This window comes from Megalops cyprinoides, chromosome 7, assembly GCF_013368585.1.
Source record: "Megalops cyprinoides isolate fMegCyp1 chromosome 7, fMegCyp1.pri, whole genome shotgun sequence".
In the NCBI taxonomy this organism is placed as follows: Eukaryota; Metazoa; Chordata; class Actinopteri; order Elopiformes; family Megalopidae; genus Megalops; species Megalops cyprinoides.
The window spans coordinates 29,354,502-29,376,808 of NC_050589.1; the positions used below are offsets into that span (position 1 = coordinate 29,354,502).

Below are 22,307 nucleotides of genomic sequence, written 5' to 3' on the forward strand. Positions count from 1 at the left end.
CGCTAGCCCTTAATTATTGAGCTGATCTCCAACAGAGAGGTCCATTGAGAAGATAAAGTGCCGACCGTGGGGAGTCGGAAAGGGAAAGTTGTGACTTTTTTTTTTTCAAGAGGCTGCTCTCATGCAAGGGATTGTGGGTAATCTCCTTGAGAGGAGTTTCTGGGTTATCACTGCATTAGAGATGCAGCAGGCTCGCTCGCTGTAATTAACATTGCAGCCTGCTCTCGCTCCCTCTCTCTCTTTCTCTCTCATTCCCTCTATGCCAGCCTCAGGTATTAAATTCACCCCCTAATATAAAGGTGAGAGAGAGAGTGCTTGGAAAACATCAGGGGTCCAGGCAGATGCAGAGAGAGATAGTCGCTGGGCATGAGTTAGCACGTTGGATGCTGAGCAAGTGGTGACATGATTTCCATTTGGAACAGAATAATTTAATTGAGGAAACGATATGCAGTGTATTAGGAATGTCCCTGAGGGAGGAGTGGAGTGAACAGGAAAAAGGACTTGTACAAAAATAGTGCAGCATGTCAACAGAATGGAGCCAAGACCACTTCAGACACTCAGACTCATTTCCTATGCATCGCAGAACGAGAGCTGGCTGCCTGCTCTCAGTGAAGGATTTGAGCATACTGTAGTACCATTTAAAGCTCAGTGTTCAGCACAGTAACTCAAGGTCTTCAATACGAGTCCATTCTCCAAATGACCTACGCCTAGGCATTCTGTCTGTTGGATCTGGAATGTAATTCAAACCCATCAATGTGTCTCTGGTATTTTTTTTTTACTGAGAATCTATACATCTTGAGTACCTATTGTCAAATGTGTTGAATTCTTCCAGCTAATACTTGTGAGAATCCAGCACCATTAACAACAGAGCTGTTTGTTATCAAAGAGACCTGAAAGAAATGTCTCGTATTTAAACACACTACTTCAGGATCACTCCCATGCACACTCTACAATACAACTTCTCCCTAACATGCTGTTTGCACAAACAGCCCACGCCAAGGCTTAGAGAACCTTCTCTTTTCTTTTCTTCCTTTAATTGGTCCAGAGACTGAGGGGTTGCAGACTGTCTTCCTTTTGTTTGTGGCCGTCCCTTTTCGAGGAGGTTTTTTTTTTTAAATCTTTCAGCGCTGGTGAGGCATCTCTCTCACTCTGTCTCTCTCGCCCTCTTTCTCTTTCTCTCTCTCTCCCTCTGTCAGAGCTGAGCCAGTGCCAATACAGAGGGACACCTCTGAGTGCTGTGCAAACAGACAGCCCCCTCTACCTTTTCATAATGAGATCTGAGCGTGCTCCAGAGACAGAGGCAGGGTGCATTGTGGGCCAGCCATCGCCCATCCACAGCGGAGTGGAGGCTATGCGATGTGTTAAATTGATCCAGCACTCTGCCAGCTCTCTCCCTCTCCCTCTCCCTCTCTGTTTCTGAGGAGAATGGCAGCTAAAAATGGAACGGTTCCATCACCCCGGGCGTTTTGCTCTTATTTGTGTTGCATTTTTTCATGATGTTTTCTAATGAGATTTCCATCCATCCAGAGCGATGGAGAATGGGTCATTAGGGAGATGTTGTGTTTGCATCGCCCAGTGCGAGACATTCCAGTGCTTTCTAATCTGGCCCCTTCTACCTATTTACCAGCATTAAGAAAAACTCATTCTTCTTAATGCACTATTGGATAATGAAACCCTGATGTTCATTAATGCAACTCAATTAAAAGGGAGAGGGGGAGAGGAGGGAGAAGAAAGGGAAACCAAGCGAGAGGCTTTCGGAGCCATTCAAATGCGGAGAAATTAAGGAGGCTCAACACGGCCCCCGCACAAAAGCGTTTTTTTGGCTTCCTACTCAGGGACTAGCTGAGCTTATTAAACTGCTTAATAGCTTCCATTAACGTCTAACACACTTGCTCACAGTCAACATTGGGGAATAATCAGAGAGAGTTCTGCGTGGAAAGGAAGGTGTAAAAAAAGAACAGAGATGTGTATATTGTCCGTAAAACATGGGGCCAGTGTACCTTGAAAAGACTTACATGGGCTGTATAGATGAAGACTTTAGCGGAGGGAGCTGACAGGCTCAGCTCAGCTCACGGGCATTGTGCAGGGGGCTCTGAAAGTAGATGCAAGCCCGCTCATTTCCAGCTGTCAGCTGTGCCTCGCCCTCCTGCCGCTAAAAGGCAAGAAAAAGACTTCATATTCTCTCCTCTGATGCAATGAACTTCAAATAACCTGTCACAGAGTGCCCTGTCTGCTCCACAATCTGGCACTTTGGTGGGGGCTTATTGCATTGGCTCTTTTCATGGGCAAAGAACCTCAAGGCTGCTGAGGCAGTATCACAATAACACAAAAACACTGCGCGGAAGATAAGTGTAGCTGAAAAACAGCCTGCCCCGCGTCTGCTACTCCTGCACTCCCGAGGATGTCCAATTTGCAACATACAGTGTGGAAGATCATTGGATTCGTTAAAAAAAGGCAGTGCGTTGGATACACGCGCGTTATCTCATGGCCGCCACACGCCAGCACAATTATGAACATAATGATGCCAATCTCACTTTTATTCCTTTCAGAAAGCGAATGGCTGTAATTATTTTCAGCCCTATTTATGTGTTTCACTGTTAAGATGTGAGGTGAGCGTGCTTGTTGTTTAATACCTGCCATGATCAGTGTTATACAGATCCTACCTAATCCCTTTTTGCTCTACTGAATGGCATGGGCTGCCATTTCTCGGCTGTAATCATAGTGATTTCAGCTGCATTAAGAGGGTCATTTTCTCAATGCACCACAGAGTAAATTGCCAACAGGCTCCAATAGCCCTGTGAGTGGCTGATTGAGAGGGGTGGGGGGGTTTGGGGGGGGCTGTTTTAGGGGTTGACCAGGTGACAGACAACGACGCTGCCATATTGGACAGCCCTGCAGTGTGCTGGAGAAACACACCGTTTGCTTGTGTAAAATTCAGGCAGGGCCACGGGTAATGATGTCAGGACTGGCATTACCGTGCGAAACAGCCATGTTTTCAGCTGTAGGCACAGCTGCACCGTAGAGTTTGTGTGTGTGTGTGTGTGTGTATGGGGGGGTTGAAAACAAGGAAGTCTGGTGGTTATTTAGTGAAACAAAGGATGATTTCAGTGTTTCAGTGGAGCAGCTGAGCCCTAGATGATGGATCAGAGTGGTATTGGTATTCTGAGACAGCACAGCCCGTCGTCTAGAGCGCAGGAGTAACACTTTCATGTATTTTTCATGCTCGTTAACCACTCGGTTTGGGGGTTTTTCTCTCCCTCTCTTTTTTCTTCCGTCTTTTTCTTAAATAAACCCAGCACTTTTTTCCCACCTCTCTCAAAGTTACGCTGGGATTCTGATGTGTACAGTATGCCTACACCTTGCTCCGTGTCTTCTACAAGACAAACTAGAACAAAAGGAGATAAGTTTGTTTTTGGCATTTTTTATGTTTTTTTTTAGTTTTGTTTTGTTTTTCAGCAGATGCTGTCTCCAGGTCACTGCACAGTAACATATTTTCAAGCACAATTAATTCCAGTCTCCACTCCAATTGGTGGGAATTGGAGCCATAATCCTGACACATCTTTGACTTGGTGCAAGAGGCCTGTGAATCCATAGTGTATCTCTGAACAGCCGAGGAATTTCACGGCTGGAAGAACAGATGTTATTGCTTACCATTCAGTCATAAAAAAACTGTTCATATTTCCTGAGGTGGGGGTGGGAATTGTTACATCCCAACTGACAAATAACGCTTAGACAACAAACAAAAAACATTGTGCCAACATGGAGACTTTGTTCTAACAGATACGTGTGAGAACATTTTTTCAAATTAAGGGCATATGTAGTCCTTATGAAAGATTTATATTGTCTGACTTTGAATTTCAGAACGGAGTCTGTCGCTGAGAAGATGCTGACCAATTGGTTTGCCTTCCTACTCCACAAATTTCTCAAGGTAACTATACTCATCTATCAGCCATCCCCATTGCAGCATGGTTTATGTAGCAGGAAAGTGAAGGGCACTCTGGCCACTCTGTAAACCTGTTGACTGAAGTGGCACAGAGGAAGGTGGTCTAAGACCACACATCCAGATTGACTGGGCTAGGACTCAAAGATCTCAAGGTCATCTAACTGTTACACTCTGAATTCTGAGGAGAGTGTTGCTGTGTATACTTGTGGTGTTACTCCGCTTTTACATGTCCTCTTCAATGTGCCTCTGAGCTGAAGATATTCTGTTTCTCAGACCACAAGGTCGACCAGAATCCATAAAGTGTCAACCAGAGTCCAAACCATCCTTTTACTCGTGTGTGTGTGTGTGTTTGTGCATATGTGAATGTGTATGAGCCTTTTTGTGTGTGTGTGTGTGTGTGTGTGTGTGTGTGTGTGTGTGCATCTATGAATGTGTGTGAGCCTCTGTGTGTGTGTGTATGTGCATATGTGAATGTGTATGAGCCTTTTTGTGTGTGTGTGTGTGTGTGTGTGTGTGTGTGTGTGCATCTATGAATGTGTGTGAGCCTCTGTGTGTGTGTGTATGTGCATATGTGAATGTGTGTGACCCTCTTTGTGTGTGTGTGTGTGTGTGCATATGTGAATGTGTGTGAGCCTCTTTGTGTGCGTGTGTGTGTGTTTGTGTGTGTGCATATATGAATGTGTGTGAGCCTCTGTGTGTGTGTGTGTGTGTGTGTGTATGTGCATATATGAATGTGTGTGAGCCTCTTTGTGTGCGTGTGTGTGTGTGTGTGTGTGTGTGCATATGTGAATGTGTGTGAGCCTCTGTGTGTGTGTGTGTGTGTGTGTGTGTGTGTGTATGTGCATATATGAATGTGTGTGAGCCTCTTTGTGTGCATATGTGTGTGTGTGTGTGTGCATATGTGAATGTGTGTGAGCCTCTTTGTGTGCGTGTGTGTGTGTGTGTGTGTGTGTGTGTGCGTATGTGTGTGTGTGTGTGTGCATATGTGAATGTGTGTGAGCCTCTTTGTGTGCGTGTGTGTGTATGTGTGTGTGCGTATGTGTGTGTGTGTGTGTGCATATGTGAATGTGTGTGAGCCTCTTTGTGTGCGTGTGTGTGTGTGTGTGCGTATGTGTGTGTGTGTGTGTGCATATGTGAATGTGTGTGAGCCTCTTTGTGTGCGTGTGTGTGCTTGGTCTCACAGCTCTGTTTCTCTGTGTGTTTACAGGAGTGTGCAGGAGAGCCCCTCTTCATGCTGTACTGTGCCATCAAGCAGCAGATGGAGAAGGGCCCTATTGACGCCATCACCGGAGAGGCCCGCTACTCCCTGAGCGAAGACAAGCTCATCCGCCAGCAGATAGAGTACAAGACCCTGGTTAGTTCCACAGTGGAAACAGGCAAACACATGCTCACGCATGCACACACACCCATACAGTATACACAGCACGTGCGTGCACACATACACATACACACACGCACAAGCATATGCATGTATGCCCACGCACAGACACACATTGACGCACGCGCACACATTCGTGCAGACTTACAAACTTGCACACATGCACATACTCTCCATCACACATTTGAAAGGGCATTTGAACTCTAAGCTTCACACATTTCCATGATCATGTGTGCCTCCCTGTTCTGTGACATGAAGCCAGGGTGACTCATTCTGACCACTCTGACTGTAAGTCCTAATAAATTAAAATCTTTCCTTTGTGTTACAAGCAGTCATTATTGCTGTACCATCCACAGTATAAATATATTAATTATTGACGTGATGAAACTGCGAGATACTGTATAAGCCTACAGCTCGGTTCAGAAGGAGGTTTTCCACCTCCACCTCATGTGTCCCTGGAACAGGGCTCTACTCCTCAGTCTTCATTATACACCTGATTCATCTCCCGTGCTTAGTGCTGCTCCAACTGAAATGGAGAAGGTGGCGGGACAGGGAATTCAGACAGTGACAAGATGACACTGCTCTGATTGCCCTGATGGGAAACTTGGCTCATTACTTGTTAATACCCCGCCAGAGTTGGAAATTGGTGTCCCACCGAAGGTGTGAAATTAGATTTTCGGAAGCCGGCGAGCGCGGAAATAGCCTCTTAGAGCTCCCGCCATGAGCGGAGCAGATTCTAATGAGAGCCGGCTGCAGGGAGGGGGCGCCCAAGCGTGACGGGATTCTCTCTGCCGCCTCCCCCAGATCCTCAACTGCGTGAACCCCGACAACGAGAACAGCCCCGAGATCCCAGTCAAGGTGCTCAACTGCGACACCATCACCCAGGTGAAGGAGAAGATCCTGGACGCCGTCTACAAGAACATGCCCTACTCCCAGAGGCCCCGGGCCGTGGACATGGACCTGGGTAAGACAGCACCGCGCTGACACTGTAACTGACAGGCGCTGGTAATGACGACCCCCCCCCCCCCATCGCAGGACGGTGCGCGAACACCGGCTTAACGAGCCACTGACACGCTCACTCGCATGCCCGCACTGACCCCACGGCCGAGCACTGACACACAGAGACTCGGCCCAGGCAGAACACACAGACTGTCACGCCATCAGGGGGACCGACGCTTTGCTGACAGACTGACAATCCCGCTAATTAAGTTACAGGCCGACTGGTGGAGCAAAGCAGGGGCTGAGTGACAGACAGACTGACTGACTGAGCTTCTGCCCACGCGTCTCTTTGTCTGGCTAACGCTGACTGCAGGACGGCAGGCTTTGTATTGGAGAATGGCTGCCTGTGTGACTGTGGTCTGGCTGACTGACCCAGGTAAGAGCTGACAGATGGGCCGACAGGCAGGCGAGCAGACACCCACGCGGTCCTCATGCATGCACATTCTCTCTCCCATCCTGCACAGTCGCTTCACTTGCCCCCTCAAGCAGATCAACAGGAGGGGGAAAAAACAGCAACAGCAACAACAACAGGCACAGGGAACAAAAGCCCCCCCGTCACCTGTGCAAATCACTCCGCGTGTGACAGGTGCTTTGTTTCGCGATCGCCGTGGAAACGGGGTGCTGCCAGGATGAGAGGGGGTTTGGAGGGGGGGTTCTGTGGGTAGAAAGGGGGAGGGGTGGGGGGTTTTGAGGGGGGGGTGAGTCTGTGTGGCTGGCAGTGGCACAAAGCAATAAAGTCCAGGCAACAGAGGAGAAAATCAATGATCACTCCCAGCAGGAGCGCCGCATTGCCCTGCCATTTCTCTATCAGCATCCTTATTATCGTTTCATTATCTTCCAACAAGTCGTCAGCCTCTCCCCTGCCCCTCTCCCTTGTGTTTCTTCCTTAGAAGGAGATGATTTTCCCTCAGTCATTTATAGTGGCTCTCAAACGCAGGCACTCTTGCTGCAGTGTATGTAAATGGGATAGACTATCACTGACACAAGTGGCAATTATGCAGCCAAGGCTGACTGCGTGCACATCTTGAAATTGTTCGTGTGTAGTGTTTAATTAAAATGCACGTCAATCTCGGTAGACTCATACCCAACGCTTAGCAGAAGAAGCATTCTGTAAAACAGTGACTCTGATATTGCTTCATTTGTATAATGTGTTTGTTCAGGAGTCCTTTGGAAGTGCAGAATGTATGCTTTGTGTTGACATGAAGGCAAATGACGTTGCACTTAACACTTTGTGAGTTTCAGTTGGGTTTTTCAGCTTTGGTTCTTGCCTGTTTTTAAGACCACTTTGTGAGCACTGGAGACGGTATGTCTGTGAAAGAGGGACATCTTATTTTGGTTTTGTACTTCAATTTGTTCTGGGAAAGAGTTCAAATTCATACTTAGGCTTAGTAAAAATAGTACATCAGCCTTTTAAAAAACAGCCTGGAACCGACCCAGACCCCTCTATGGCCTGACAGTGCATCGCTGCTTGATGAAGGTGAGGCGGAAAATGTGATTGGCTGTCTTTGTGCCTTCAGAATGGCGTCAGGGGCGGATGGCGCGGGTGGTCCTGCAGGATGAAGACATCACCACTAAGATCGAGAATGACTGGAAGAGGCTCAACACCCTGATGCATTACCAGGTAAGATATACTGCACTTCTTTCCCTCACTCTCGGGCCCATCCAAACGTTTAATTGTGCTCACTCTTCCATGTACCACTTTGCGGTGTTTCAAAACACAGCCAGAAAAACTCAATACTGTGTGGAAAAGGACCGAAACAAGCCTCAATAATGAAAAGGCATATTACACAGCAGTTTGCACAGCAGTTTTTGCCATATGAATGCAAAACAATGTTAAGAGTCTAAAGTAAGATGGAGTCAATCTGTCTTAGATATGCATGATACTTTATGAGTGATCTGAACCTTAGCTAGATGCCAGATGCATCTTTTTAAAATTCAAACAAGCTCTCTGATTTGTTCCCTCTCATTGGTCATTGTGAATCCTGAATATGTTAATGTAAAAATGCCATGTGGCTTCTGTGGCCCTGCGCTGGAAGGCAGGGCTGCTGATGAGTGGATGGAGTTTTAAAATATTCCTTTAAGGCATGGAGCAGATGACTGCCGCTGTACAGCGTTTGTGCAAAACAGGTGCACTTCAAACATAAAAAGGTATAAATAAATGCATCGTGCCTTGAATCCACTCCTGTCAAAGCCCATTATAAGTGGACTCTGCTCTTCCCCTGGCTGTCATTCACACGGTTTCTCATTTGCATATGTGAGCATTATTTGTGTTGCATGACTCACAGAAAATGGGGGACAATTATTCATCTGGTTGGGTAAAAAAGAGCATTGCAAGTGCCTTCCCTTGAGAGTGCAGTAAGTCTGGAACTCAAAAGTTGGACTTGGAGGGCAGCTTTGACCCTAAGCTCTCCCGAAATCTATATTTTATCTCTTGCTACGTGCCAGGGTTGTCCTTTACCTGTTACCGCGGCAATTAGCCGTGCTTCACTTTGTGCAGAGCTCCACTCGCAGTCTCGGCGGGTCGGAGTTTACCTGCCGCTCCCCGTTCTATCCCTCTTCAGAAGCTGGGGGGGGGGGAGCGGGGGCTTTGGAGAGCGCATGAATCTTTCAGCAGTGCAGGGTGTGCGGGTGCCCATTATTCAGTCAAGAGACCATCTGGCTGTATCCTGGCTCCCTGAGCTGGAGAAGGTCGGGCGGCCGGGGGGGGGGGGGGGCAGTTAACAGGGGTCTCTCTCAAGCATCGCCGTGTGGGGAGAAGGTGAGGGAGGGAGAACCATTTCCAGGGGAGTAATTGGGACTTGGTGCGGTGCGGAGAGCTCTCGGGGGAATACATTCTCGGTGCCCGGCACCTTCCCGCCTCTCCTGCCCCCGGATGCCCGAGACGAACGCTCCTCCGCATTAACCTCCAGGCTCTCTCAGAGTCGGAGTTCTTCTCCTGCCCGCCTGCCTCCTCTCCCTCACAGCTAATGAGCCGTCCCCCTCCCAATCACGGCTCTCTCAGCCTCAGCAGTAATTCCTCTACAGCAAATACCATACGTTTCCATTTATCCATAAGGCTTTTTTTATTTTGTTTTTTGTTTTTGCTTTCTGTCATTCTCTTTGTCTCAGTCTTTAGCCACGGGAGATGCTGTAGGGCACAGTCACTGAAGCAGCTCCCACATTGAAACAGCAGAACTGAAATGCACTATTGATCAGGGATGTGAGGCTCCCCATGCTGCATTTAACACCCATCACAGCCCCCGGAATGACACGGGCTGTCCGGAGGGCAGAGGAGGAAGGAGCACGTGCGGAGAGTAAGGGGAGGTGTGTGGTTTTGAGCCACCGTGCCCACCTAATGAATGCACATTTATGTCTGTGCAACCTCAGCTGCTATGATGCCACATCTGTCCAACTACGCAGTACTTGGCGAGAGACGGCACCAGAACCACAGGGAGCATGGCTCATTAGGCCCATGCCAGTTGAGAGTGTGTGAGAGTGTGTGTGTGTGCGCGCGTGTGTGTGTGGTGAGAGGGGATACAAATGGGGGAGACAGAACCAGGGTGTGAAATATGCAGAGTTAATGGTAAAACAGTGAAAGGTATCCTGTGACTCTGCTAATTCTCACGCTGCAAGCCGGCAGCAGACAGCACCACATTAAAATTCATGGCTCTCACATCAACCTGGGGAGCCCTCTTATTTATTTATTGGACCATTTTGAAAATGATAGGCTGCATAGATATATTAATTTGCACCTTTTTCTGCCCCCCAAAAATTGTACTGTTGGAGCATGAGCATGATATCTTTATTCAATCTTCTTTTTCCTCTTCCTCCACCTTTTTTGGGGTCCAGTATGGTGATTGAATGAATCTCCATAGACATTAATCCCAGCTTGTGGAATGGAGATATGAAATATTGAGTGCTGGACCTGGGCTGATTTTATCTCTCTGCGTTGATTAGTCTTCTGACTTGTCAAAGAGGCTTTCATCAGCCCAGCTCTTTCTCCCACCTCTCCTTGCTCTGCTCTCCACCTTCTTCTGTCTTTGTTATCTCCAGAGGTGAGACTGTTAACCTTGTAGCTGGTGAATGGCATTACACAGAAATCTGGAGCATCTCAGGGGGCCTCCGTTGACACCCGGTGCTAGACGCCATGAATTTTCAATCTCAAGGTTTGAGTGGCATGAGAGATAGGCAGAGAAGATTAAAAATTTAAATAAAGAGTGTGGTGTGTGTGTGTGTGTGTGTGTGTGTGTGTTGGGACAGTTACCCTTAAGTCCTTATAGATCTTCCACAGGCATTCCTTAAACAGAGCACATGTTGTTTTGTATGGACTACCATAGCAGGTGCCCAATACACTTAAAGGACTATGTTAACTTTCACCACCTGCACGTTCTATGTTGAATTTGTAATCTGTTCCATTCCTTTCTAGGCTAGTTACACAAGTACTAGAATCAGGGCATTCCAAATGTATACCATAGAATGCATAAAAGGTCTGAAAAAGTATACATATCATTCATTTGTATATCAGAAATCATATTTTTTCTCATAGATATTTAGTATTCATTCTGATTGATGCAGTATAAACTTTTGTGCTTTGACCTTTGAAGACTGTGCTGTGGAGAGGTCACAGCAGCGGCAGATTTGGGTGTCCAGTCTTAGGGCTCCGCTGACAGAGGTGATCACCTCTGAGGTGATTACAAGTCTAAAGATGGAAACTTGTAAGTCAGTAAGCAGAGTTTTTAACCATGGATGGCAAGATATCTGCAATCCAGCAATGGAGCAAACATCATTAAATTAGTCTGCTTCTGAGTGCATGGAACCTGTGGCAATATGAATCCACAAAGTCAACCAGCACGGGAGCAGACAAGCAGCCCATTCATCACAAATCCCATCTATCCGGGGAAATTAAACCCAAAAATGAACAATACCCGTCTCTCACATTTTTTTTTCTATCCCTGCCACAGGCGGTGTAAAGATTTTTCCCCTCTGCTGTCTGCAGGGCTGGCTGCGCAGTCATTTTTGCATGCAGAGTAAGGACGCAAAATCCTTTACAAGCCGAGATATCAGGAGGTGAGAGCAGGAATAACTGCACAGGATATTACTGCAGGCCGGGAGAGAGCAGCTGCAGAGGTCTCTCTCCATTCACTAGCACATATTCCACTTCTCCCAGTAATGCTCAGCCCTCTTGCTAGAAAAGCACAGTAATGTAACGAGGATGTCCCTCTGGCTTAATCTAAGGGGGTCCCCCCTAATTTTCTTTTAGCCTACTGCAAAGACCACTCAGATTTTGCTTTTTTGGTAATTAGAATAATGAGTTTGTGTCTTGGCGTGCCCCCCACCCCCACCCCCTCCCGGATGGTGCTGTTTGTGCCACTGAGCCAGCAGTGGGTGGCATGAAACAGCTCAGGGTTCCAGAATCCCTGATAGCGATCTTCAGCGAGCATCAGGAGGATCAGAGATTGGTGGGAAACGGGTCAGGCTGCCGTTTGATGGGACCGTTATCACAAGGAAGGCTGGGCCTTATCGCACCTGGGCGCTATCTGGCCTGCTGCGGATTATTCCTGAAGGGCAAATCCACCTGTCTCAATCATTCTCAGTTTTATAAGGCTCTCCTTTCCAAGCAGAGCTTCTCTTTCAGCCTTTTTTTTTTTTTTTTTTTACGAGAAAAAGTAGAGACGTGGGGGGGGGGGGGGGGTGGCAAGCACGGAGGGAGCAGTAATAGGGCCTCCTTTGGCGCCACCGTCAGCTCCTGCTGTCAGAGGAGGAGGGAGACAGGCAAACCTGAGCAGGCGAACACGCCAGGGGTGGGGGGAATGCATTTCCATTCAGTCCAAGAAGCTGAACAGAGTGGCAGCGTTTCAAAGAGGATTCTTGAAGCCCCTTTCAAGTGTCTCTCCGCTGTGGCTGTCAGAGCCGACTCTCCCGCTGCCAGGCCGAGCCGCGACCCCGGCAATGGCTGCCGGAGATTAACGGGAGAGGTGGAGTGGAGGCAACGGCCCCATGGGCTGGGGAGGGAGCCAGGCAGGAGCTGGGGGGTCATTAACTGGGAGGAGGTGGACCGTACTCAGCCACTCTAAGCATTACGGGTGAGAAGGGTTTAGGGGGAAAGGAGCTTACGGACCCTTGCAATAAAAGAAAGAAAAAGAGATTCTGTTTTTTAATAGACTCCCAATGGTGTCTTTGATCACATCTGGCCTTTTCTCTCTGCTCTCTCCTGCTGTCACACATGTCTGCACACTCGTGCTTTCAAATGCCTCAGCTGGGCTAGACTGCCAGGTTGCCATTTGTTGCTTTACAGTACATTGCCTCAGAGGTACACTGGAGCATGTTTTTGGCATAGAACACATGCACGCATACACAAATCAACACAAATCAAAATGAAATTATAGTATACATGGGTTTTGGCTTCACAAAAATGCACTTGGCACAACATTTCCTCTGTCCAGACTTTTTGTTTCATTTAAGTAATCTCGTAATTATCGACATGAGACCACCAGACCAAACGTCCAGTGAGCGTCACTGTAACACTGAAGCACACATAATTCACACAGTGTAACACACACACACACAGCACAGCTGAGTGAGGCGGGATTAGCCTTTTTCCCATCTCTGCTGGGCTGCTGCATTAATTCAGAAATATGTGATGGCCTTTGTACAGTGCCCCCTAAGAGGACCAACTCAAGGGAAAAAAGTAGGATCAGTGACACTGCAAGGGTTTGGATTAGAGATGGGCTAATACTGAAAGCAGCCATGGTGAAGGGAAGAAAGCAAGTCCATTCACATTTATTAGCACTACCTTTTGTGAGTGTCACGTTTGGGAAAGTTGAACAGGGGATGCCATGGCCCATTGACTAGAGAGAGAGTGCGTGGGAGGGAGGAAGAGGTGGCCTTAGTGGGATAGCAGGGGGGTTACAGAGGGGCTCCTTTCAGGAGGCTCTGCATTTATGTGGAGGTTTCAGCTTTATTTCATTTTCCTCTGAAGGAATTAAAATGAAATACTGCCCCCCCTCATACACACACACACACACAGTCACACACACACACACACACACACACACACTGCCCTCACCACTACTCTCTCAGCTGCCTGTGCCTCAATGTGGTTCCGATCAATAAGGGAGATCAGAGAGGCTCAAAAAATTCTCTAGAAAAAAAAAACAGATAGGCTGTAAAGCTAAAATGGAGGGCAGAGTCTCAGACTGGAAGAAGTCTCTCTCTCTCAGCTCGGCTCCAAGACAACAATAACACATCAGCGGCTTGCGGCAGACGTGCCAGCAGGAAGCCTGCGCTTTGCGGATACGCTCCCGCTTTGCTGCGTCCCCATTCAAGCTCTCATTATTGGTGTAATGACTCCAGAGTGACGAGAATGACAATGAAGGTAATCTCGTGTGCCTCAGTTATAGAATCATTTCAAACGCTATCTCCTTCTGAGACATCTCCAAGAGCCTCTCCACAAATAAGCTGTTAAAAGCAAGAGATGCAAAAAGCAGGCTGTGCCGAGAAAATCACAGCCTGTGAATGTGCCATGGATGGAGACTCAGAATGCTGGAGGGAAAGGGATGGTTCTCTTTGTTAAAGTCTGGCTCTGAAGGGACACTGGGCAGAAAGGTGACATTCAGCACACGTGCAGATCCTGGGCATGTATGTCATCTTGACACTGGTAGGGAGCTGAGGATGGAGGTCATTATTTAGATTTGTGCTTGCTGATGTCCCCAAATACCTCTTAACATAATGCATATGACAGGCAGTGAAGTCTATGACATCACAGTTGGTTTCAGCTTGGGGAGGTAGTGTGCTGCAGTGGTAATAGAAATGGGCTTATAGCAGGTTTGAGTCCCCAGTGAGACACTGCTATTGTTCCCTTGAGCAAGGCACTTAACCTGAGCAGCTCCAGCTGTGTAAATGGGCAATGTGTAAGCTGAACCGGTCACCCAGGATAAGGACGTCTCTTAAGGAAATGCATAACAGGTCAGACAAATACGAATGCTTTCAAATGTACCTGTGGAGCAAAGCGGCTGTATGGAAAATTGAAACCTGTCTCAGACACACGGCTGTGATTGTTTGGTGTGCTGTTCTCTGTAGGGTCTAACTGAGACCTCTGTGCCTCTCCAGGTGTCGGACCGCTGCGTGGTGGCGCTGGTGCCCAAGCAGACGTCGTCCTACAACATCCCCCCCTCGGCCAGCATCTCCCGCACCTCCATCAGCAGATATGGTGAGTCTCCGCCCATTTTGTCCATACTCACCCTGCCGTCCCATTCACATTCACTGTTAGCATTTGTCTTAAAAAAGGCTGCAAGTCTGGCAAATTACAAGTTATGCTACACCACGGCTTAATTTAGAAGCCTGATTATGTTATTTGACATTTCAAGCATCACCCACCTCGAAATGAAAGTTCATGAAGGCTTTGGATAATTTACTGTCATCTGCGGACAGCGTGCCCATAGCATGCACAGTAGGTTTCTCCTGTGAGAACACCGCAAGAGCCCACTCACCTCAGCCACAGGCTGCTGGTGATTTCGTTCCCTCGCAGTTGTGGTGGAAGCTTTGTTTTTCCTCCTCCCAGGCTGTTTGTGCTACAGTTTACTTTGCAGCCTAAATCTGAGCTGGCGCGGCGCAGGGAAGTGGCAAAGGCTGAAGGGGTGTAGAGGTGTTTATCTTATTGTAAAGAATAATAATGATAATTCCTCCACCGCGCTCTGAGCCAGGCTGTAATGGGCTGACACACATTGCCTCTTTCCCTCGGCGGCACTTAGCAAGTGTGCTTTAGGCCCCCCATCTGGTCCACTTCGGGGTCCAAGCCATGAAGCTGAAGGCAACTCTGATTGCTAATTATTCACTGTGAATTATACTTCACACAAATGAAAACTGAAAATTGAGCACAGCCAATTACCAGGGCTGGGATTGGACGTGATCGTGGCTTGAGTGTTACTCAGCGATGGCGTGGGCCAGCTTCTGTTTCTCAGCTCCGGTGCTCAATACAGACTTGGGAAAAAAAAATCTTGCGAGTGATCATAGAGGTCTTTAAAGGAGTTATGCAAGGAGGCGTGTATTAAGGGCCCTCGTGGTCCAGAGCTGCAGATCTTTAGCCTGAGACTGGAGCTTTGAGGACAACTGCTTTGAAAACAGTCTACATCCTCTCCTGAGGGCCTCTTTCACCATGTCTGTGAGCTGGTCAAACAATAACATGGTTCAGTTTGTCTGTGAAAATACCCACACAGCACATACAGAAATATATATACAGTAAATATATAGATGTATCTATATATATGTATAAAGTATGTTGGACCTCAATTCATACAGCATGTTCACATAAACAGTACATCAGGAAAGGTTTTTTACATGGTGCAGTTATGAGTTTTCCTCGTCACACGAGGCACCTCAATCTGTTTTATTACAAACAGCTTGATGAATATTTCAGCAAAACCCAGGAGATATAAATGAAAGGAGTGAAGGTGCTGGCGGGAACGCAGTCGTTGTGCCGCATATAAAGCAGGCGCTCCGCTGGCCCAGCCCGCCGCCCATCAATCACAGAGTGGCACGGCGGCCGCAGCTGCACCCTGGCACCACACTGATTGATTCATATCAGTTTAATGTGCGGCACTTAGCATCTCGCCTCAATTTACAGTGCCAGCACTCCTGGACTAGCAGCAGACGCTCCCGCCTAGAATCAAAGCGTAAACGCCGAGGCGGTGAAACACAGTTAAGCACAGTCTTGAGTGATCCCGCGCTCAGGGTCTCCAGCAGAGAGGGAGAAGTAAGGCGGTTAGAACCAGCGAGTGGCTTAAGGTGGATTTGAGGCCACAATCCCCCCACCGAGTCCATTTCCCCGGAGCCCGCTCCCCGGGACCGTCCTCTTTGAAAATTCTACTTAAGGCTTTAAGTCGCTGCCACTTGCCGACTTTGTTGTCCCGTGCGCCCTTTGATGCCAGGTGAGACGAGCCTCAGTGATCTGCAGTCCCCGGAGTGCTCTCAGACACTGAGAGAAATACTAATTGGAAGGAGCGAGGAGAAGATCTGATTCTTAGCCTTGGAAGTGATTTCTTTTTTTTTTTATCTCAGGGGAAGGAGAAAGGGGGAGGGGGAGGGGTGCTTAACTTATTAGAAAATCTTTTGATGTATTGATTAGGGCTGTGACAGAGACTCTACATGTCCCCGGCACAATGCGGCAGGAAAACGGCATTTATTAATCCTTTTAAAAAGAAGAAGGGGAGAGACACATCTCATTCGGCATGAGGGATGATATGAGGGAGATGAATTCTCAGTAGAGAAAGGGTCCTGGCAGCCGCCGAGTCGGACTTAATGAAATATTAGAGCAGCGCATCAGTCTTTTTCATCTGTCTTATGAACACAGCTCCGCCACTTGAGGGGCCCCAACATGTGCCCATTGGATGGAGTAAACCTGTAGACGGTTCCCTCTATTTTTTTTTACATCGTCACAGTTTCCTAATATAAAATTATCAAGCTCTGCAGTTTTCTTATGTGGTGGAACTAATTTGGAATCATTCCATTTGCAGCAGGGCATGGAGGAGAGAGAGGGGGCAGGGGGTCTTTGCTTTGTAATGAGCTCCTGAAGAATGAGTATAATTACCCAGGGAGCTGCGTGGGTGTGTGTGTGTGTGAATGGCTGTGTTTAGGCTACACTCATACCTGTGCAGTGAAGGCATCTTAAGGCATATCTCAGTGCAGCAGCAGGGTTGTGAGTGGGTGTATGCTTAGACAAAGAACTTCTAGCGTACTGTGTGACATTATGCCATCTCTCCCTCTCCCTCCTGCAGACTCCACATTCCGCTACACAGGCAGCCCCGACAGCTTGCGCTCCCGTGCCCCCATGATCACGCCTGACCTGGAGAGTGGGGTCAAGGTGTGGCACCTGGTGAAGAACCACGAGCATGGTGACCAGAAGGAGGGTGACCGTGGCAGCAAGATGGTGTCTGAGATCTACCTGACCCGTCTGCTGGCCACCAAGGTACCATCGGGCTTCTGAGCAATGCTGTCCTCCTTTACACCACTAGAGGGCAGATTTGATTGATCACAGGAGTGTACAGCTCTGGTCTTCAAGTGACCACTCTCAGTGGTCTAAGAGGTCTCTGCATAATTTAAACCTCTAAAGACCAAGGACAAGGGCTTACTGTGCATCATGTAATTAAATTACTAATGAATTCAAGTTGGTGATGGAGGAGTAGAAAAAAGGCCACAACCAATATACCAGATTGGTTGTCTGGTAGTTGTACTGTATCTTCTTCAGCTTGTGAGTATAAAGGACGAAAACTCAGCTGTTTCTCGCAGTAGCTCTGTGTGTCCTGATGCACCCTGTCTCTGCTGTGCGTTTCAGGGCACGCTGCAGAAGTTCGTGGACGACCTGTTTGAGACGCTCTTCAGCACCGTGCACCGCGGCAGCGCCCTGCCCCTCGCCATCAAGTACATGTTCGATTTCCTGGACGAGCAGGCGGACAAGCACGGCATCCACGACACTGACGTGCGCCACACGTGGAAGAGCAACTGGTGAGATGGGTTATCGCTAGAGGGAACACTGTGAGATCTGTTAAACTGCATCCGCAGCGTGTCAATAGCTCCTTTCGACACAGGTGTCATCTTAGGCACGATTTAAAACCAGCATCTCTCCCCAGCCAGGGGTGCAAGGGAATAGGTAAAAGAAAGAGTAATGATTGACAGCTGTCTTTTTTCTGTCCCCCTCAGTCTGCCGCTGCGCTTCTGGGTGAACGTGATCAAGAACCCGCAGTTCGTCTTTGACATCCACAAGAGCAGCATCACGGACGCCTGCCTGTCGGTGGTGGCCCAGACGTTCATGGACTCCTGCTCCACATCTGAGCACCGGCTGGGCAAGGACTCCCCCTCCAACAAGCTGCTCTACGCCAAGGACATCCCCAACTACAAGAGCTGGGTGGAGAGGTGAGGCTCCCACTACCGTGGGAAATCAAACGGGTTCACTTAGCTTTGAGTTCCCGCTCTCGCTCCCCAACGTGACGCCGCACGGAGAACAGAGGGAGCCCAGTCAAAGGAACCTTGTTCAAACGCTCCGTCACTTTGTTTCTGAAAGGTTGTCACTGGGGTTTCATCTGGTGCCACCGAAAGTGATCTCAGGCATAGTTATTTTTGCATTCTAAAACAATGCTGTTGAAAGGGGTAAGACACAGACAGCCAAATGCAACAAAATACAGTACTAACATGAGCTACTACAGTAGTAGTCGTAGGGATCTAGGTGTTTCTGCATGGAAAAGGTAGTGAAGAGGCATGTTGCCTGTAGGCTGGTAGTCCCACTCATTCAGTATCTGCCAAAATGGCTGCACCCAACGGCCGCTGCCGATGACCTGAGTACGTCCTGTTTCCCCAGGTACTACGCAGATATCAACCGGCTGCCTGCCATCAGCGACCAGGACATGAACGCCTACCTGGCCGAGCAGGCGCGCCTTCACTCCACTGAGTTCAACATGCTGAGCGCCCTCAACGAGATCTACTCTTACGTCAGCAAGTACAGCGAAGAGGTGAAGTACCTCCATCATCATCCACACCTGTCACCTACATCTCTGCTACATCTCACAGGGGGCCACCTTAACTTGCACTTGTCCCCAGCAGGCATTTCAGCCCCTGGCAACAGATTCTGACCAAGCTTCATAATGGCAGTTAGGTCCTCCCAACATGTCAGCTGACCCCTCTGATTATACAAGGCTCTGTTATAGACTGTCCCTGTCAGAAAGCTATCCATCTGCCACAGGTAGCAGTGTGGTGTAGTGGTAAGGAGTGAGGCTTATAACTGAAAAGTCACTGGTTCCTCACTCCCTGCTGGGGCACTGCTGTAGAACATTTGGGCAAGGTATTTAACCCAGAATTGTCTCAGTAAATATCCAGTCATATAAATTGAAAAAAATTGTAAGTCGCTCAGCATCAGTATCGGCTAAATGACTGTGGTGATAATGATGTAATCATGGTTTTCACATAGAGGATGGATAGTAACGTGCAATGGCAACCATGCGTCTTTGTACAAAGCTACAATGGTTTGAGACAGTGGGCTGAATCCCCAGCTGAGGCAATTACATTTTTATTACATTTTAATGAGATTACTCTGAATAATCTACCAAATAATCAATGCGCTTTTAATAATAAGCAATAGTTTTGTACTTGAGGGTTTTGTTGAAGTTTGCTTGATGTACTAATTGAGTGCAGTGTTCTTCTGTTTGGTATGCTGGGTTGTGATTATCGTTCTATCTTCAATACCCTACCAGATCAGAGAGTTGTCTTATTAACTGCACTGTTATACACTTGTCATGTCTGAAGTGCTGCCAGTTTGTCCTTGAAACAGTTGTGTAAGCTGTTCACTGCGCCAGCCCAAAATACATTTTTATATTGATAATTATAAGTTAATGCTGTCTGTGTAACCTTCCAAAATATGATGTAGTATTCATCTTTTCTACAAAAAAGGCATTCACTTTAAGAAACACTTAAGAAATTGCAGTTCCAAGGTTTGGTTGATCAATGTATGTAATTAATAGCTGCGGCCTTGCTTGCAGTGGTGCAGGCCACTCGTTGGCTTGGCTCTTTGCAGTACAGAGATGGATAGGGATGCTGGCTCTGTGAAGGACTGGCGTTCTGTTCAGAGAGTGTAGTTGTACACTGGGCTGCTTTACAACCCAGAAATAGGCAGATGCTTGATAAGGACAAGGCTTTGAGGTGTAGCTATTATCAGGCAGACGTGTGACAGTGATGGGACTGGTTTCTTTCCTATTTGCCGGTGAGAATGCACTCTGTCCGATCGAATCAGCTGGGGAGGGAAAAAAATCACAAGAAACACACTGTCAGATCATTGTGAGAATGTAAAGGAAGGCCTCCATCACAGAGCCCTGTAATTCCTGTAATAGAGACATTCTGTGCGGAATGTCAGTGCTTCTCCAGGGGCCCATTAGTTTGACCTTTACATTAGATTGCATATGAAAAGAGGAAGGCAGCTCCTCACTTACAGCCCACCTGCAACAGCTGCAGGGCGAACAGCCTCACTCCCTTTCCCTCTCTCAATATCTCTCTGTATTTTCCTCCATTTCTCTTTCTCCCTCTTTCAGTCTTCCCCCCCCCATTTCTCCAGCTCTCTCTCCTTTTCTGTCTCTCTCACTGTCTTCCTCTCTGCTCTCGCTCTCTTTATCTGGCTATCTGTATCTTGTTCCTTTTGTACCTTCTCCCCATTTGTCTGAATTTCTCCATCTCTCCTCTTTCTCACTCTCCCACTGGCTTTCTACATCTGTCTTTGCTGTCCAGTTGTCTCCATGTCTCCTCTCTGTCCCTCTCTCTCTCTCTCTCTCTCTCTCTCTCTCTCTCTCTCTCTCTCTCTCTCTCTCTCCCCATCCGCTGCACAGTGGTTAAACCCTTATCTCCCCCCATTTGGGCTTGTTTGTTCCCTCGCAGTCCTTGAGAGGGGCAGACGTGGCAGGCTGACTCGAATATCACAGGCTTAAATGGATTTGGGAAATGGCAGGAGGAGCTGCACCTGCATAGGCCGAGCAGATTAATAATAGATAGCGATGGGGCGATGAAGACGAAGGCCCTCGGACGCCACCAGCATCTAAGAGCACTTTAGCAGATGAAAGGGTGGAGGGATGCAGTTGACATTGGGGGAGGCTGGGAGAGTCCTGCACAGATCCGGCTGTCAGACTGGAGCGGTGCCACCTTGATGAGGAACGCTTTAAGAAAAGATACGTCCCAGCCAACGCTTAACGTTCCCGCAACATTGCCTGTGACGTTGTGAGAATGTTATGTGTTAGTTGGGACGTGCCAGATCGACAGTTTTTAATCACATTGCCTTTCCTTTTTCTGCAGTCTCTCAGATCCCCATGTGTACACAGGTTTTATAGGAAACTAGGAGGGCAGGATTGTCAAATTAACAATGTTTTTTTATACTTTCATAGATTTGATTGATGCCAGGATTAAGAAGTTCGTATTGACTTTTTGACATTGGCTTTATTGAACTGATTTCTTATTATTTTTCTTTGATAGTCACATAAAAAACATTACTGCCATCAGAGGCATCACTCACGGATTCATGTAGACCTAGATTCAGAGAAGATGCAGGGTTGTGGGGTTCTCTTTTGAACAGGACTTGACAAATGCTACATTTATATGAAAAAAAGCATCAGATGATAAGGTGGAGGTATACGAATATGGATGGGATCTAACGATGCTATGCTTTTCCCTTTGACATATACATAAAGATTTTCGTGACTTAATACACACAATATCAGTTCCATCACAATCACAAAACTGATATAGTGTGTATCACTGAAGTCCACTGCATATGGCAGTATCATTCCCACTGGCATCAGGGTTAAAGCCTATCTCTGTGGTCATGAAAGTGCAGTGTCATTATCATCATGTAAGATAGTGCTGTCTGCCTTGCCTGTGTGTTCAGCACTGGTTTCTAATGGCTTGTGCTGCTCTGTCTGTAGATCACAGCAGCCTTGGAGCAGGACGAGCAAGCTAGGAAGCAGAGGCTTGCCTACAAGGTGGAGCAGCTGATCGGCGCCATGTCCTTGGAGAGCTGAGAGATCCGGACTGGACCGAAACGGACCGGCTCCGTCCATCAGCACCACCCACGCAAGTCCTGCCACACACCGTGGGCAGGGAGCACCACTGACTGAGGACTTTTATTTTCTGGGGAAAAAAACGAAAAATGTTTGGTTCTTCATTTCTTTATAAAAGAGAAATGCCATCGCTGCCAGCTGAATCCTGTGGTGGCTGTGAGGTTGTCATTGCCATGGATACGAGGGGTTAACAAAGGGGGGGGGGGGGGGGGTTTCAAAAAGGAGGATCCGAGGCTTCCTGAGGTGTCACAGCTTCTTTTCTTCGGTGTGGACTACGCGTTCAACGGACAGGTTCGCGCGTCTAGCGCTGGACGGGCTGCGTGCCACCATTCCTGACAGCGCAGAAGACGGAAGCTGTGATCGCACAGCCAGAGAACACTCCCAGCAGGACCAAGCGGTGCTGGAGCCACACGTCAGAAAGGGGGAG

At 47.9% G+C, this 22,307-nt stretch overlaps 1 protein-coding gene across 1 annotated transcript in view; it reads left to right on the top strand.

The window, feature by feature from the left end:
- Nucleotides 1–22,013, top strand: part of LOC118780416 (plexin-A2-like) — a gene marked incomplete at its 5' end in the record, with an annotated part of 156,944 nt that extends 134,931 nt beyond the window's left edge. Inside the window, 10 exons of the mRNA XM_036532879.1 lie at nt 3,862–3,928; nt 5,151–5,297; nt 6,126–6,285; nt 7,838–7,941; nt 14,409–14,508; nt 17,072–17,262; nt 17,629–17,798; nt 17,994–18,206; nt 18,649–18,799; nt 21,746–22,013. Coding sequence (XP_036388772.1) covers nt 3,862–3,928; nt 5,151–5,297; nt 6,126–6,285; nt 7,838–7,941; nt 14,409–14,508; nt 17,072–17,262; nt 17,629–17,798; nt 17,994–18,206; nt 18,649–18,799; nt 21,746–21,841 — 1,399 coding nt within the window. The remainder of the gene's footprint in view (nt 1–3,861; nt 3,929–5,150; nt 5,298–6,125; nt 6,286–7,837; nt 7,942–14,408; nt 14,509–17,071; nt 17,263–17,628; nt 17,799–17,993; nt 18,207–18,648; nt 18,800–21,745) is intronic.
- Nucleotides 22,014–22,307: the final 294 nt, after the last annotated feature.